The following is a 16,181-nucleotide window of genomic DNA, read 5'->3' on the forward strand; positions in this document are numbered from 1 at the left end:
CACAATACGATATTATCACGATATTTAAGTCACGATATATTATCACGATATTTAAGTCACGATATATTATCACAATATTTAGGCCACGTTACGATATTATCATGATTTTTAAGTCAAAATACGATATTTGTCACAATATATTATCGCGATATTTAAGCCACAATACGATATTATCACTATATTTTAGACACAATACAATAATATCATGATATATTATCCAGATATTTAACTCACAATACGATATTATCATGATATTTAAGTCACGATATATTATCACGATACTTAAGTCACGGTTTATTATCACGATACTTAAGTCATGATATATTATCACGATACTTAAGTCACGATACGATATTATCACAATATTTAAGTCACAATACGATATTATTATGATATATTATCCCGATATTTAACTCACGATACGATATTATCACGATACTTAAGTCACGATATATTATCACGATACTTAAGTCACGATATATTATCACGATACTTAAGTCACGATACGATATTATCACAATATTGCAAGAGCCTGTATTTCAGCTGGTTTATAACCAAAATAATGATTAAGAATGTTTAAGAAACAGACAGTGACGGCCCTAACACTGAATAATCCAACTTCAGCTAAGTTTTCTGATCGCAGTCGGGTTCATCAGACAGAAGAAGACACAGGACAAATACACAAATACACAAATACACAAATCAACAACTCAGAGACTTCAGGGTTGTGCTTGTGTTTCAGTGACTGAGGAAAAGACGCTGGAGTGTTTGTGAGCAAACAGACTGTGAACAGAGAGAATAATAAAAGTCTGCTGTTTCTTACCATGAAGCGTGAGTTACCTGCTGCAAACATCACCTTCAATCACTGGAAACATTCATATCAATTCACCTTTCAACACTCTGTGTGTGTGTGTGTGGACACAGAGCTCATTTAAACCTTTAAGCTGTGGAAGCTTCAACGTTTAAAGGCTCAGACAAACAAACAAACAACAACAAACAAACAAACAAACAAACAAACAAACCATGACACGGTCGACCCTGTGTGTGTGTGTGTGTGTGTGCGTACCGTCTGGCGCCTCACTCAGGGCTTTACCCGACATCTCTCTCTCGCCCACCAGCCAAACGTAGCCTGATCCCGTCATGTTGAGGAAACGCGCCGCCTTGTAAACCGCTGCAGCGTCTTCCTCACTGTAGCACACACACAGATACAGATGTTACACCGTAAACCTTTAAATATTATATAATTATTATAATAATATCCTCACTGCAACACACACACAGATACAGTCATTACACTGTAAACCTTTAAATATTATATAATAATAATAATAATAATAAATGTCGTAATAATAATTGTTCGCAGTCAAAGTCGGGGTCATAAAATTTGTTTTCAAAAGAATTCCTGCTGCTGTTATCGTATTAAATATCAAGATATTTAATCACGATACGATATTTAATCACAATACGATATTTAATCACAATACGATATTTAATCACAATACGATCTTTAATCCCATACGATATTTAATCACCATACGATCTTTAATCACCATACGATATTTCATCACAATACGAGATTTCATCAGAATACGTTATTATCACGATATTTGAATTATCATATCTAAGAAACGATATATTATCATGATATTTAATCACGATATTTAATCATGATACAATATTATCACAGTATTTAAGTTGTGATATTGTAAGTACCTATACGATATTATCATGATATTTAAGAAACAATATATTATCACAATATGTAAGTCACGATATATTATCACAATATTTAAGTCGTGCTATTCAATCACAATACGATATTATCACAATATTTAAGTTGTGATATTTAAGCACCGATACGATATTATCATGATATTTAAGTGACAATATGATATTATCACAATATTTAAGTCATGCTATTCAATCACAATACGATATTATCACAATAAGATATTATTGCGATATTTAATCATAACACAATATTATCACGATATTTAAGAAACAATGTTCTTATCATGATATTGAAGTGATGATACGATATTATCACGATATTTACGTAACGATATAATATGATCCCGATATTTAAGTCATGATATTTAATCGCGATACGATATTGTCGCAATATTCAAGTCATGATACAAAATTAATCACGATTTTATCACAAAGTCGTGATATCTGTTGTATTTTGTTCACAGTCAAAGTGAGGCTCAGTAAATGTGTTTTTCAAAACAATCCCTGTTGCTGTCATGGTTTTATTAAGTAAGTACTCGGCATGACTGGTGGGGCATAAATATTCAGTATCAGCAGATACTCGAGTATCATTCCATCCTGGGAGAAAAGTGTTATCTGTGCAAACATGGTTCAAATAAATGATGTGATAAAGTTATAAATGAGGACTGAGGACCTTCACGGACAGATTACAGACAGATTACAGACAGATTACAGACAGATTACAGACAGATTACCTGCTGGACGAGCGTCTCACCTGGCGGACAGAATGATGACTCTGGCCTCCAGCTCTTTGGCCTCCAGCAGCAGAGCAGTTAAGTTTGTGTCCTGGCTGAACTGGAGGACTTTCTCTGCCTGTGATCAGGGCATAAGAAAGGTCAAGCCAGCTACTCCTGCCTCCCTGTGAGCCCTTCATCATCATCACCATCATCATCATGCTGCTGCTGCTGCTGCTGCTGCTGCTGCTGCTGCTGCTGCTGCTGCTGCATCGTTACCTGATCGCTGCCAGCTCAGCCCATTTTGTTTGAAAACGGGAGGGAGAGATTACAAAAAAAAAAAAAAAAAGGGAAAAGCGATCCAGGGGAACCGGCTGAACTAAAAAAAAAAAAAAAAAATCCATAATAATAATAATAATAATAATAATAATAAAAAAAAAAAGCTTTTGCATTTGTTTGCATGCAAACTGAGGGTTTTCAAGGCTCCAGAGAAGAACGTGCATGTGTTAGGTCGAGGGAAGAAGAAGGTCAATGCAACCAGGAACTGAAAACAGGTGAAGGGGGAGTGAGGGTGACGTCGTTTACCCCCCGACAAAAACAAACTCAAACATTAGAAAATAAAAATTAAAATTTTTAAAGAAAATACAGCGAGGGAAGTAAGAGCTACAGGACGGGAGGAGGATTCTGGGAAAACGGCTCCGTCCCAAAACTACGGCTTCTCCAATGACTGTTGTGTGTGTGTGTGTGTGTGTGTGTGTGTGTGTGTGTGTGTGTGTGTGTGTGTGTGTGTGTGTGTGTGTGTGTGTGTGTGTGTGTGTGTGTGTGTGTGTGCATGAATGTATGTGCGCGTGCATGTACGTGTGTGTGTGTGTGTGTGTGTGTGCACGTGCATGTATGTATATGTGTATATATGTGTATGTGTGTGTGTGCGTGCGTGCATGCATGTGCGTGTGTGTCTGTGCATGTACAGTATGTGTGTGCGTGCATGTATGTATGTGAGTGTGTGTGTGTGTGTGTGTGTGCGTGCATGTATGTATGTGCAGATGTGTGTGTCTGTGAATGTGCAGGTGTGTGTGTGTGTCTGTGAATGTGAATGTGCAGGTGTTTGCGTGTCTGTGCATGTGTGTGTGTGTGTGTGTGTGTGTTGTCAGTTGCATGCATTTCTTTTATTAAAGGACAAAATAAAAATGATTTAAAAAATAAAAATAAAAAAGCAGGGGGCGCAGTTCACTGATTTTTTTTTTTTTTTTTTTTTTAATCTGAAATGACCGAAAATCTTTTCATCACAAAATCATCATTCTTCAGTAAAAATAAATGATAGGTTTTTAAAAGGTAAAGAACTTAAAGAATGAAGGACGTGCTACCGGGAGGAGGAGGAGGATTTCTGGGTTCGGCTGGTGGTGACTGGTTCGAGCTGGTTTCTAGTTGCTACATTTGGAAAGTTGGTGGGCGGCGTGCATTGACCATGCAAATATACCTTAGGTCCTCGCTTGTTGTCATAGGACAGTTGGTCGAGGTTTTCATAGTTCCTTTTTTTATTCTGATGAGTAATGTGCACAGAGAAAATATGCAGACACAGAAAAATATTATAAACAGTTGAAAATGGAGGGCAGTAAAGCATTCCAACACATCTGCACTTTCCTGCTTCAAACGTGGGACCTTTAACGCACAGGGCTTTGCAAACGTCACACACACCAATAATCCCGCTCAATAATCCCGCTCAATAATCCCAGTCAATAATCCCAGTCAATAACCCTGATCAATAATCCCGCTCAATAATCCCAGTCAATAATCCCAGTCAATAATCCCACTCAATAATCCCGGTCAATAATCCCAGTCAATAACCCTGATCAATAATCCCGCTCAATAATCCCACTCAATAATCCCGCTCAATAATCCCAGTCAATAATCCCAGTCAATAACCCTGATCAATAATCCCGCTCAATAACCCTGATCAATAATCCCAGTCAATAATCCCGCTCAGTAATCCCAGTCAATAATCCCGCTCAATAACCCTGATCAATAATCCCGCTCAATAATCCCAGTCAATAATCCCAGTCAATAACACTGATCAATAATCCTGCTCAATAACCCTGCTCAATAATCCCACTCAATAATCCCAGTCAATAATCCCAGTCAATAACCCTGATCAATAATCCCACTCAATAATCCCGCTCAATAATCCCGCTCAATAACCCTGATCAATAATCCCAGTCAATAATCCCACTAAATAACCCTGATCAATAATCCCACTCAATAATCCCGCTCAATAATCCCAGTCAATAACCCTGATCAATAATCCCAGTCAATAATCCCACTCAATAACCCTGATCAATAATCCCGCTCAATAATCCCAGTCAATAATCCCACTAAATAACCCTGATCAATAATCCCACTCAATAATCCCGCTCAATAATCCCAGTCAATAACCCTGATCAATAATCCCGCTCAATAATCCCAGTCAATAATCCCACTCAATAACCCTGATCAATAATCCCGCTCAATAACCCTGATCAATAATCCCACTCAAAAACCCTGATCAATAATCCCACTCAATAATCCCACTCAAAAACCCTGATCAATAATCCCACTCAATAATCCCACTCAAAAACCCTGATCAATAATCCCACTCAATAATCCCGCTCAATAACCCTGATCAATAATCCCACTCAAAAACCCTGATCAATAATCCCACTCAATAATCCCACTCAAAAACCCTGATCAATAATCCCACTCAAAAACCCTGATCAATAATCCCACTCAATAATCCCACTCAATAACCCTGATCAATAATCCCACTCAATAATCCCACTCAAAAACCCTGATCAATAATCCCACTCAATAATCCCACTCAATAATCCCACTCAATAATCCCACTCAATAACCCTGATCAATAATCCCACTCAATAATCCCACTCAAAAACCCTGATCAATAATCCCACTCAATAATCCCACTCAATAACCCTGATCAATAATCCTGATGTCAGACATGAACCCACTGTGGTTCAGACTGTTGGAGACTATCGCTAATCCCTCAGATTATTATTACTGTATATCCCTGCATTTAAAAAAAAAAAAAATTCAAACTTTGAATGGAGCTCAGGTGAAAATCTCATAATTCCTGGACCTGTGTGTTGCTCCAGGGCTCTATAGCGCCCCCTAAGGTGAACACCAGTCAAATGCCCTTCGACAGGAGCTCGTAATTTCACATTTTTTGAACCACGTTATGTGTTTAAACTGCACAAATGAGACCAAATGTGATGAAAACAAAACACCTTCATCTCTGACTGATCTATTTTTAAATCACTCATTAATATTTCATGTCGTGTTGCTCATGATTTACAAACCCACAGCGTCGACAGCGTCAGTGATTGTGTCACAGACTCACAATCACTAGACATGAAGCAGAATATAAAGTGTGAGATCACTGAGTTTATGCAGCCATTCGTGAGATTAACAACGCGTTCGTACGAGACGACGTCATTTAGTGTAAAAACTGTCTAATTTGAGACGCGCTGATAAGAAATAGTGATGATAATGAAACACGTTTAATTGGCACAAACACTCAGGCCATGACTTTAGTTAGAATTGTGTTTTTGTGTTTTACTGAAGTGACTCAGCGTCGTGTTCACGGCCTTGAATCCTCTCACAGAACTGAAGCAGATCACTTTGTCTCATTTAGTCTCATTTAGTCTCATTTAGTCTCATTTAGTCTAATTTCTGTCTCATTTAGTCTAATCTAATCTCATTTAATCTCATGCAGCCTAATTTCTGTCTAATTAGTCTCATTTAATCTAATCTAATCTCATGTATTATCATTTAGTCTCATTTAGTTTCTTTTAGTCTCATTTAGTCTAATCTAATCTCATTTAGTCTCATTTATGTCTCATTTATGTCTCATCTAATCTCATTTAGTCTAATTTCTTTCTTATTTCAGTCTCATTTAATCTCATTTAGTCTGATTTCAGTCTCATTTTAGTCTCATTTAGTCTCATTTCTGTCTCATTTAGTCTAATCTAATCTCATTTAATCTGATGTAGTATCATTTCTGTCTATTTAGTCTCATTTAATGTCATTTAATCTCATTTCTGTCTCATTTCTGTCCCAAACGTCGTCAAAGTCAAAGTCCGAGCCCTAAGTGAGAAAATCCATATAAAGGATGATCTCTGTCTCTCTGTCAATGACAATAATCTCAGATAATTCTAGTTTCTGCTCCTTTTCATTCATGTTTTGTGGGATTAGTTTTTTATTTGAGGAATAAAATACAAATGTGACACTTTAATTTAGCACCAGATTAAACCAGGCTTTAGTGCAGTTCAAACTCTCTCTGACGCGTTTGAAGAGAGGAAATAAAAGCTGGATCGTCTCTGATCTGGTGAATGTTTGGTGAAGCTTCAGAGAAGCAGGTGTCGTCTTTGTCTCCGACTCTGGTGCAGGAGCGTGAGTCACCGACCTTTGAATGGTTATTAAAATGTATCGTCGGTTTGTGTTGATGGACGACGTCACAGCTCTGATGACGTCACAGCTCTGATGACGTCACAGCTCTGATGACGTCACAGCCCTGATGACGTCACAGCTCTGATGACGTCACAGCTCTGATGACGTCACAGCCCTGATGACGTCACAGCTCTGATGACGTCACAGCTCTGATGATGTCACAGCTCTGATGATGTCACAGCTCTGATGATGTCACAGCTCTGAGCCTGAGCTTCACAGAAACTGTGACAGATTCAACTTCTCACATTTAATTACGTCTCTGAACTGAAGCTAATTTAGTTCAGACGCTCAATTACAGCAGAGAGAGAGAGAGAGAGAGAGAGAGAGAGAGAGAGTCCCAGAGAGAGAGAGAGAGAGAGAGAGAGAGAGAGAGAGAGAGTCCCAGAGAGAGAGGAATAATCAGAGGTCATTTATGGAAATTAATTACATTCACAGCACCTTCACTTACTTCCTTCCTTACTTCCTTCCTTACTTCCTTCCTTACTTACTTCCTTACTTCCTTACTTCCTTCCTTCCTTACTTCCTTACTTCCTTACTTACTTACTTACTTCCTTACTTCCTTCCTTACTTACTTACTTCCTTCCTTACTTACTTCCTTATTTCCTTACTTACTTCCTTACTTCCTTACTTACTTACTTCCTTCCTTCCTTAATTCCTTCCTTCCTTCCTTCCTTTCCTTCCTTCCTTCCTTCCTTCCTTCCTTTCTTCCTTTCTTCCTTCCTTTCCTTTCTTCCTTCCTTCCTTCCTTTCCTTCCTTCCTTCCTTCCTTCCTTCCTTCCTTCCTTCCTTCCTTCCTTCCTTCCTTCCTTCCTTTCCTTACTTCCTTCCTTTCCTTCCTTCCTTCCTTTCCTTCCTTCCTTCCTTCCTTCCTTCCTTTCTTCCTTTCCTTCCTTTCCTTCCTTCCTTCCTTACTTCCTAAAGGGCACGATGCATCATTGCAGTCTCGTCTGTTTTGGCTCAGAGAAAATCATCTTTCTTCACTAACCCACACACACACACACACACACACACACACACACACACACAGACACACACACAGACACACACACACGCACACACACACACAGACACACACACACACACACACACAGCTCAGAGCTACACTCAGAGTAGATGCATCATCACTTTCTCTCCTCGTAATAAAGGGCAGAAATAACTCGATCCAGAGTGAACGTCGTGACTGTGAGAGTCAAAGTAAACACAATAATCTCACAGTAATGAAGCCGACGCACACAGACACACACACACACAATCACACAGACACGCGCACACACACACACAAATAGACTGAAGGAGAAACTTTCTCCTGGAAAAGAGCGAGAGAATAAGATCGAGTGTGTTTTTAGCTGCAAAATATGAGTTTTAATCCACAAACATGATAATCTCATGGGTTAAAACTTTCTATGCTGTCACAGTTTAAGTCTACATCTTCAGAACATGTTTATCTTCACTGTTAGACAGACTTTTGTAAACCACTCACTCTCCCACACCAAAGTCCATAGAGTAAACCAGTGATTTTAACATCACAGCACACAGGAGTTCACAGGAGTTGTTGATCCACTGCTGCCTCCATCACTAACTTACAATGACTGATTTTAGTGAATTTACTTTAGACTTAACTCAGTGACACAAAGTGACCACACGAGGCAGCAGAGGACCAGCACCTCCTGTGTCCCTGTGAGCTAAAATCACTGGTTTTCTCTGTGGCCTTTTTGTGCGGGAGAGTGAGCGGTTTACAAAAGTCTGTCTAACGGTGAAGATAAAGACGTGAAACGTGTGACGTAGGCATGGTAGACTTGTCAGCAGCAGGGGGCGCTCACAGCACAGTGAGCACTGACATTGAGAATATGAAGGAAAACTGTGATGTTTGCCAAAAACAGCGAAAGTCGTTTGCAGCTTCTGCCACTAGGGGTCTCTGTCTCTCTCTCTCAATGAAAACAATAACAAAAGACCTCGTTTGTGAGTCGATTTGTGACAAAAACAAGAAATAAAACGACATAAACAAAAGGTTAACTGTTAATACTGAATATCTCTATGGTTTTAAAGAGTAATGTCAGTGCTTCGGCTGCCGTTCGCTCATATTTAAAGTGTTTCCCTCGTCTATCTTTCAGGTGTTTGGTCAGCGATGGTTTGCAAAGCCCCGAGTTAAAGTCCTGTATTTGCTTCCACTGCTGTGGACAGACACACGATCATCTGGACCATGAAGAAAAGCAACGTGACGATGAGCAAAGAAACAAAACTCTTCACATTAGAAACATCAGACGCTGTTGGATGGATCTGTGTTTGTTAGCAGACACACAACACGTGACCACACACACACACACACACACACACACGCACACACACACACACTCAGGAGGAGGTGGAGCTGGTGGAAGGGCGGGGGAGGGGGCGGGGTTTGAAGGGGGGGCGGAGCCTGAGAGTGTGAGCGTCTCACCTTTGTTTCCCTCTCCTCCAGTAAAGTCTCCAGGCGTTTCTGAGCAGCTCGGCCCTCGTGGTCGTCGCTCACGATCAGGATGATGTGATTCCAGTTGAACTCGCGCATCAGGTCGAACCAAACGTGAGCCTGGTGAGAGTAAGGTGGTACGGTCCTCAGGAAGGACAGGTGGATGCTCTGAGGACGACAACAACAACAACAACAACAACAACAATAGTTAGAAACAAACAACAGGACAACATCACAGGGAACAAAGTATTTTACTGACTCAGTGTCGTGTTCACGGACTTGAATCCTCTCACAGAACTGAAGCAGCTCAGTTTGTCTCATTTAGTCTCATCTAATCTCATCTAATCTCATTTCTGACTCATTTAGTCTCATTTCTGTCTCATTTAGTCTCATTTAGTCTCACTTAGTCTCATTTAGTCTCAATTCTGTCTCATTTAGTCTCAATTCTGTCTCATTCAGTCTCATTTCTGTCTCATTTAGTCTCATTTAGTCTCAGTCTCATTTCTGTCTCATTTAGTCTCAATTCTGTCTCATTTAGTCTCAATTCTGTCTCATTTAGTCTCATTTTTGTCTCATTTAGTCTCAATTCTGTCTCATTTAGTCTCATTTTTGTCTCAGTCTCATTTCTGTCTTATTTCAATCTCATTTAGTCTCATTTCTGTCTCATTTAGTCTCATTTTTGTCTCATTTAGTCTCAATTCTGTCTCATTTAGTCTCATTTTTGTCTCATTTAGTCTCATTTAGTCTCATTTCAGTCTCATTTTTGTCTCATTTAGTCTCAATTCTGTCTCATTTAGTCTCAATTCTGTCTCATTTAGTCTCATTTTTGTCTCACTAAGTCTCATTTCTGTCTTATTTCAATCTCATTTAGTCTCATTTCTGTCTCATTTAGTCTCATTTTTGTCTCATTTAGTCTCAATTCTGTCTCATTTAGTCTCATTTTTGTCTCATTTAGTCTCATTTCAGTCTCATTTAGTCTCATTTTTGTCTCATTTTTGTCTCATTTAGTCTCAATTCTGTCTCATTTAGTCTCATTTAGTCTCATTTCTGTCTCATTTAGTCTCAATTCTGTTTCATTTATGTCTCATTTAGTCTCATTTCTGTTTCATTTCTGTCTCATTTCTGTCTCATTTAGTCTCATTTCTGTCTCATTTCTGTCTCATTTAGTCTCATTTCTGTCTCATTTAGTCTAATTTTTGTCTCATTTAGTCTCATTTAGTCTCATTTCTGTCTCATTTAGTCTAATTTTTGTCTCATTTAGTCTCATTTAGTCTCATTTCTGTCTCATTTCAGTCTCATTTAGTCTAATTTTTGTCTCATTTAGTCTCATTTCAGTCTCATTTAGTCTCATTTTTGTCTCATTTAGTCTCAATTCTGTCTCATTTAGTCTCATTTTTGTCTCATTTAGTCTCATTTAGTCCAATTTATGTCTCATTTAGTCTCATTTCAGTCTCATTTAGTCTAATTTAGTCTAATTTTTGTCTCATTTAGTCTCATTTATGTCTCATTTAGTCTGATTTCAGTCTCATTTACTCTCAAACAGGAAGTGCCCTATGACTGCGGCGTACTTTGAGTTCCACCAAATTTCCCAAAACTTGGTATGAAGATGTTATCGGTCAAGACCAACAAAAAAGTCGACCGTAACCATGGCTTCAACTCAACAGGAAGTCGGCCATTTTGAATTTTGGCGTCCATTTTGACATTCACACGACATAAAAATGTGCCAATTTGGCTAGTTTTTCAAAAAATGTACAAATAATCTGACAATATTTTTGTCACAAAAATGCAGTGAAGCGTGGTAAAAATGATAAAAACAAGTCACTCAGACCTGATCATAAATGGACAGAAACAAACCTTTAACGTGTGTTTAAATGCTCAGCTTCAGGTGTGATGGAGTCCATCTGCGTTTAGTTTTATTTTATTATTAATATTATTATTATTACTGATGCAGTTCGTGCCTCACACAAACATCGCTGAGGTCGCACGAATAATTAATGACCGTCTTTCAATATTCAGCAGGAAACTCATTTAATCACAGCGCGGCTAATGGAGACTGATGGGACGTTTAATCTCTGAGGCTTTTGAAGCTGCGCCAAGGGAACTCCTCCCTCTCTCCCTCTCTCACTCCCTCCCTCTCTCTCTCTCTCTCTCTCTCTCTCTTGTCCATCACTCACCTTGTCAGAGTAGATGGACATGCGGGTGGTGAGTCCCACCACTGGGATGCGGTAGAAGCCTGCGGTGTAGGAGACGGGTGTGGGCGTGAGGTGGTCATTGGACTGTGGAGGGTGACTCACCAGGATGGCGTAAACCTGCAGAGACACAGAAGAAGAAGAAGATGATGATGAAGAGGATGGAGAAGAAGAACAATTTGTCATTCTGACACTGGCTCAGACAGAGTGTCTTCAGGCTGCAGTCGCACCGAGAACCACGGGCGTCCATTTTAAAACACACCACAGGATTCAATTATGTCTATTCTTCTTTCTCAGGGACGTTTACTTTGGTCAGTTATTGATCACTTATAAATATATATATATATATATATATATATACATATATACACTAAGGTTGCTATGCTAAGGTCGTAGTCTCAGACAGAAGGACATGAGATGGACGCTGAGTTCAAAGTTCAAGGGGAAAAAAACAGTTTACATTTACAAATTCAGCATTTCTGCTCCTTTTTCCTCACGATTGTTCGTCTCTATGCAGATGATCCTCTCCTCTTTATAAAAGACCTCCAAATCTGATGACTTTTGTCAATGTTATCGCTTATAAATATATGTATGTATGTCATATATACATACATATATTTATAAGAAAACAAAGAGTAAATTGTCTCCCCGTGAAATTCAAAGAACGTCCGTGTGTGAATCTGACCAACGGTTCACTGGACGCGTCTAAAACAGCACATTTACAGTCACAGTTTAATGAAGCTAAGCTAGTAGCCTAAGACAGATGGACATGAGATGGACGATGAGTTCAAAGTTCAAGGGGAAAAAACACAGTTTACATTTACAAATTCAACATTTTCAGCTCCCTTTTCCTCACGATTGTTCGACTCTATGCAGATGATCCTCTCCTCTTTATAAAAGACGTCCAAATCTGATGACTTTTGTCAGTTTTATCACTTATAAATATATAAATGTATATAATATATACATATATAACATATATATATGTATATACAAGAAAACAAAGAGTAAATTGTCTCCCCGTGAAATTCCCACTGCAAACAGAAGAACACAGAGACAAACCCACGTCAGAACGAGCTAAAATGTCGTCTATTCCAGCTCTATAACGACAGCATTAAACGCCCGTTTTTTTTCAGTCTTTTGTTGCCGTATTAGCTCGTCGTTAACGTGTGTCTCTCTGAGAAAGAGTGTGTGTTGGAGGTAAAGCCCGGAGGACGAACAGACAGACGTGGACTGAGACGGATCACGTGGACGCGTGGATTACGAGGACGTGAGCGATGCTGCCGTATGCTGGGTCAACAAAAACTGCTGCAGGCATCTCCTCCTCCTCCTCCACCTCCTCCTCCATCTGCCACTGACTCTTCCTCCTCACTGCTCATCGTCACTGTGGCCTACAGAATCACCCCCCCCCCCCACCTCCTCCTCCACCTCCTCCTCCTCTCATTTGTGAAGGCGAAGTGAACGTGACAGTGTTTTTCTACAAGCCTGTATCAATTAAAGCCATTAGACAGAGGACATGAAACTGTGAAGACTAATTATGTGTGTGTGTGTGTGTGTGCGTGCGTGTGTGTGTGTGCGTGTGTGTGTGTGTGTGTGTGTGTGTGTGTGTGTGTGTGTGTGTGTGTGTGTGTGTGTGTGTGTGTGTGTGTGTGTGTGTGTGTGTGTCACAGGAGCGAGAGGCACTCCAGGCCTCAACATGCCGTCACATTATAACACTTTCTAAAAGCTCATGTGAAGAGAATCACATGCTGCATTTCACTGTGTGTGTGTGAGTGTGTGTGTGTGTGTGTGCGTGCATGCGCCTCAGAGAGCTGCACACACACACATACACACACACACATACACACACACATGCGCACACACACACCATGCATTACTTATGACATATGTTTTGTTTGCCAGATCTGCAGCATGAATTTTTAAGCTCAACAGCAAGAAAACTCATGCGTTTAAAGGCACAGGTTCATATTTGTGTGAGTGTTGGGGCAAAGAAAAAGAAGGAAAAACAGATTTTAACGTGTGGTACCATGAGGTACTAATACATATTCAGTGGTAAACTGCACTGCGATGCTACCTGAGACGCAGAGGCTCACTGTTAGCCACGGAACAAAACGCCTATGTACTTAAAATCTACGTCAGTTTAAGTCTACGACGTCTTTAAGAACACGTTCACGTCTTTATCTTTAACTGTTAGACAGACTTTAACAACAGGAAACTGAAGTTTGTAAACCACTCACTCTCCCACACCAAAGCCCACAGAGAAAACCAGTGATTTTAACATCACAGGTACAAAGGAGCTGCTGGTCCTCTGCTGCCTCTTGTGGTCACTTTGTGTCACTGAGGTCAATCTGAACAAAGGTTTTTAAAAGCCGAATTTTACAAAATCAGTCATTGTAAGTTAGTGATGGAGGCAGCAGTGGATCAACAACTCCTGTGAACTCCTGTGTGCTGTGATGTTAAAATCACTGGTTTACTCTATGGACTTTGGTGTGGGAGAGTGAGTGACTTTGGTGTGGGAGAGTGAGTGACTTTAGTGTGGGAGAGTGAGTGACTTTGGTGTGGGAGAGTGAGTGGTTTACAAGTCTGTCTGACAGTGAAATAAAGACGTGAACGTGTTCTTAAGACGTCGTAGACGTGATGTATGTCTTTTGAAATACGGCCTAAAATCAGCTTTTTTATGTAAAACTGAAGTTTTATAAACCACTCACTCTCCCACACCAAAGCCTATAGAGTAAACCAGTGATTTTAACATCACAGCACACAGGAGTTCACAGGAGTTGTTGATCCACTGCTGCCTCCATCACTAAGTTCTAATGATTTATTTTGTCACTTCGGCTTCTAAAAACCTTCATTTTGGTTTATTTCAGTCACACAAAGTGACCACACGAGGCAGCAGAGGACCAGCAGCTCCTGTGTCCCTGTGAGCTAAAATCACTGGTTTTCTCTATGGGCTTTGGTGTGGGAGAGTGATTATTATTAAGTGTCTAAAATCAGTGAATGTGTCTCTGTACCTTGATAAAAACCTAAACTATCCCTTTAATTACTTCTAAAAATGTAAATTAACTGTAGCGGAAGAAGAGTTCATGTTCCCTCTGCATCATCTCACAGTGATCCAGACCATAATGTGTCGGCTCACTGTGTCCTGACACGTGTGTGTGTGTGTGCGTGTGCGTGTGCGTGTGTGTGTGTGTGTGTGTGTGTGTGTGTGTGTGTGTGTGTGTGTGTGTGTGTGTGTGTGTGTGTGTGTGTGTCACAGATGTCAGATCTGTCTCTGTTGGTTTCATACTCTAAGGAGTAGGCCGGCTTTGGCAGCGGCGTGGTTGTTTTGCGGCGCCCCCTGTGTTGACACCGAGTGGACGTTTAATCTGCGAAAACTGTCACACGGGAGCAAAACAAATGTTTTGTCAGGACCGGTGATGATGGTGTTGCCATAGCAACCGCTTCAGTCGAGGAGTGGATCGTCCTCCTCCGGCGAGAAAACGCATAAATTAAACTTTCTATGGCAAAGTATGAGGTTTTCCCAGCTGCTGCGTCTCTGACACACGACTGTGGAACACGGATGGTTCTGTGTTCCGTGTTTTAAAGGAACAGTGGGATTGTTTTGGGACTGATTTCATCCACAATTTCACACCTTGCAGCAAAAATCTAAAGTCACTGAATAAAAATCTACGTCTCACTGTTAGACAAAATCAGTGATTTTAGCTCACAGGGACACAGGAGCTGCTGGTCTACTGCTGCCTCGTGTGGTCACTTTGTGTCACTGAAGTAAGTCTAAATTAAATATTTAAGAAGCCGAATTTTACAAAATCAGTCATTGTAAGTTAGTGATGGAGGCAGCAGTGGATCAACAACTCCTGTGAACTCCTGTGTGCTGTGATGTTAAAATCACTGGTTTACTCTATGGACTTTGGTGTGGGAGAGTGAGTGGTTTATAAACTTCAGTTTACAGTTACTTGAACGTTTTTTATTTGATAAAATCAACATCATGACAAGTCTATGATATGTGAAGAACACGTTCACGTCTTTATCTTCACTGTTCCACAGACTTTTCCTTGTGTAAACTGTAGTTTGTAAGCCACTCACTCTCCCACACCAAAGTCCACACAGAAAATCAGTGATTTTAACATCACAGCACACAGGAGTTGACAGTTGTTGATCCACTGCTGCCTCCATCACTGAGTTCACATGCCTTATTCTGTCAATTCGGCTTTTAAAAAACCTCCATTTTGGTTTATTTTAGTGACACAAAGTGACCACACGAGGCAGCAGAGGACCAGCAGCTCCTGTGTCCCTGTGAGCTAAAATCACTGGTTTTGTCTATGGACTTTGGTGTGGGAGAGTGAGTGGTTTACAAACTTCAGTTTCCTGTTGTTAAAAGACTATATCATATGACGTAGATATCGTAGACTTAAACCGACGTAGATTTTATTTAGTGAGTCTTTTGTTTAGTGGTTTCTCTGGTGTCGCCCTCTAGCAGCCATGTTTTCTCTGAGCTATCTTTGGTAAAAAATGGTAAACGAGGCCAAACGCAGTGGTTTATTTTGGTCCGGTTTGATCGGGGGCCCCTGAGGACTCTCTGACCCAAGGCCCCCGATGTCTCCTGAA

General features: G+C 40.1%; 1 protein-coding gene across 1 annotated transcript in view; it reads right to left on the minus strand.

Moving 5' to 3' along the window:
* grin1a (glutamate receptor, ionotropic, N-methyl D-aspartate 1a) overlaps nt 1-16,181 on the minus strand; it is a gene marked incomplete at both ends in the record, with an annotated part of 42,513 nt that overhangs the window by 25,994 nt on the left and 338 nt on the right. Inside the window, 4 exons of the mRNA XM_083910365.1 lie at nt 1,067-1,188; nt 2,486-2,583; nt 9,379-9,555; nt 11,562-11,696. Coding sequence (XP_083766491.1) covers nt 1,067-1,188; nt 2,486-2,583; nt 9,379-9,555; nt 11,562-11,696 — 532 coding nt within the window. The remainder of the gene's footprint in view (nt 1-1,066; nt 1,189-2,485; nt 2,584-9,378; nt 9,556-11,561; nt 11,697-16,181) is intronic.

This window comes from Microchirus variegatus (genome assembly GCF_963457635.1).
Source record: "Microchirus variegatus genome assembly, chromosome: 1".
Taxonomy (NCBI): domain Eukaryota; kingdom Metazoa; phylum Chordata; class Actinopteri; order Pleuronectiformes; family Soleidae; genus Microchirus; species Microchirus variegatus.